Source organism: Cryptomeria japonica, chromosome 3, assembly GCF_030272615.1.
Source record: "Cryptomeria japonica chromosome 3, Sugi_1.0, whole genome shotgun sequence".
In the NCBI taxonomy this organism is placed as follows: Eukaryota; Viridiplantae; Streptophyta; class Pinopsida; order Cupressales; family Cupressaceae; genus Cryptomeria; species Cryptomeria japonica.
This window is the reverse complement of record NC_081407.1, coordinates 572,304,133-572,305,941: the sequence shown is the minus strand read 5'-3', so window position 1 is coordinate 572,305,941 and position 1,809 is coordinate 572,304,133. Positions and strand designations below refer to the sequence as shown.

General features: G+C 37.9%; 1 protein-coding gene across 1 annotated transcript; it reads right to left on the bottom strand.

Annotated features, from left to right (window-relative positions):
- Nucleotides 1-254: 254 nt before the first annotated feature.
- Nucleotides 255-935, bottom strand: LOC131075702 (uncharacterized). Its single transcript, XM_058012574.2, has one exon. The coding sequence runs from the start codon at nucleotides 933-935 to the stop codon at nucleotides 255-257; it is 681 nt and encodes a 226-aa protein (XP_057868557.2).
- Nucleotides 936-1,809: the final 874 nt, after the last annotated feature.

Below are 1,809 nucleotides of genomic sequence, written 5' to 3'. Positions count from 1 at the left end.
TCTCGTCCTAAAGTAAAACCATTCAGATTTTCAGACACAAGTTTTGGTAGCAGTTTTTTCAATATTTCTGCCATGGCCTTGGATATTATTTTGTAGATAGTGTTGCATAATGATATTGGGTGAAACTCAGACATGGAGTCACAAACCTTTTTTTTGGGAATAAGTGTGATAATAGTGTGGTTGATCTCTTTCACAAATTTATGCTTTTTCGAGAATTCCTCAATCACATTCCAAATATCCTTCCCCATGAAATCCTAGCATTTTTGAAAAAGCTCTATCGTTATGCCATCCGGTCCGGGTGCCTTTTGGGGATGAAAAGAAAATATGGCATGTTTAATTTCCTCCAAAGAGTAAGGTGCAAGTGACATATCACAATCAGAGCTAGAAATCTGAGGATTAATGACTTCCTCAATCATTGGTATTAAACACGACTCATGCTCAATGCCCCCTAATATGTCCATGTAATACCTGAGAGAAATTAGCTCAATGCCATTGGCCTCAGTTTTCAAAATCCCATTCTCATCTTTGATTGCAAATATTTTGTTGTTGATCCTTTTGGCCTTGGAAGAAGCATGAATGAATTTAGTATTGAGATCGCCCTCAACAATCCACAGTTCCCTAGTCTTGTCTTTCCAATACAGTTCCTCCCACTTTAAAATTTCCATATACTGTGTTTTAAGTTTTTTCTCCAATTCCAATTCAACATTGGTCATACTAAATCGCATTACTCGATTTCCAATTTCTTCTAGCTCATCCTCAATTTTACTTTTCTCCACAAATACATTTTTGAATGACATTTTATTCCAATCTTTAATTTTGTTCTTCAGGAACTGAATTCTTTTAACAAACTTAAAGCTAGGAGACCCAGAATAGATATTACCTTCCTTCCACCATTCTTTCAGATTGTCAAGGAACCTCTCATCCCACCACCACATGCTCAATACTTTGAAGAAATTCTTCTTGTTGCGAGTGTCCTAGGTAATGGACAGGGATATCGCCAGATGATCCGAACCAATTTGGGGGACAATTTCAGTTTCCAATGAATAATTGCAACTAATCCACCTCTCACCCACCAGAAACTTGTTAAGTCTTTCAGATATATTGGCAAAGTTTAGCCTCCTATTAGTCCATGTGAATTTACCATTCTTAGGAATGATATCGATCAACTTGCAATTTGCTACAAAATCTCTAAAATCCTCCATCACTTTCGAAGGTTTTCAGAGACCTCCCACCTTCTCATCAATGTCCAAAAGGGCATTGAAGTCTCCAGCAACTATGACCATATCCATTTCTAGTGACTTAATTTGATTAGTGATTTCATTCCAGACTTTCAATTTTTCCTTAGTCTTGATAGGTCCATAAATATTGAATAACGGGTAGGAGAGGTTTGATTGTTTACAGACAATGGTGCAAGCCATCCAATGGAAAAATGAAGCAATAGGATGTACATCAATTTTGGAAGGGTTCCACAAAATTCCCAAACCCCTAGCCACGCCTCTGGCATCCTGAAAAATGCCTTCCCATTTGAAACAGTACTTGATGAACTCAACCACCTTATCCTTACTTAGATTTGTTTCTTGTAGAATGTATATTTCTGCATCAATCTTGGCCAAGGTTCTCTTGACCAAGTTTTTTTTACCAAGGGCCGATAGGCCCCTGACATTCCATGAAATGATCCTCATCACCCCCCAAGGGAGGCCTTTCCTCCCTTGGAGAGATTAAATTTTTTTAACATACTTATAATACCCTTCTCATTTGCCCTTTTCTCCCTCACTGTCTTATGGCTTCTCCTACCTCTTGTGCATTTTG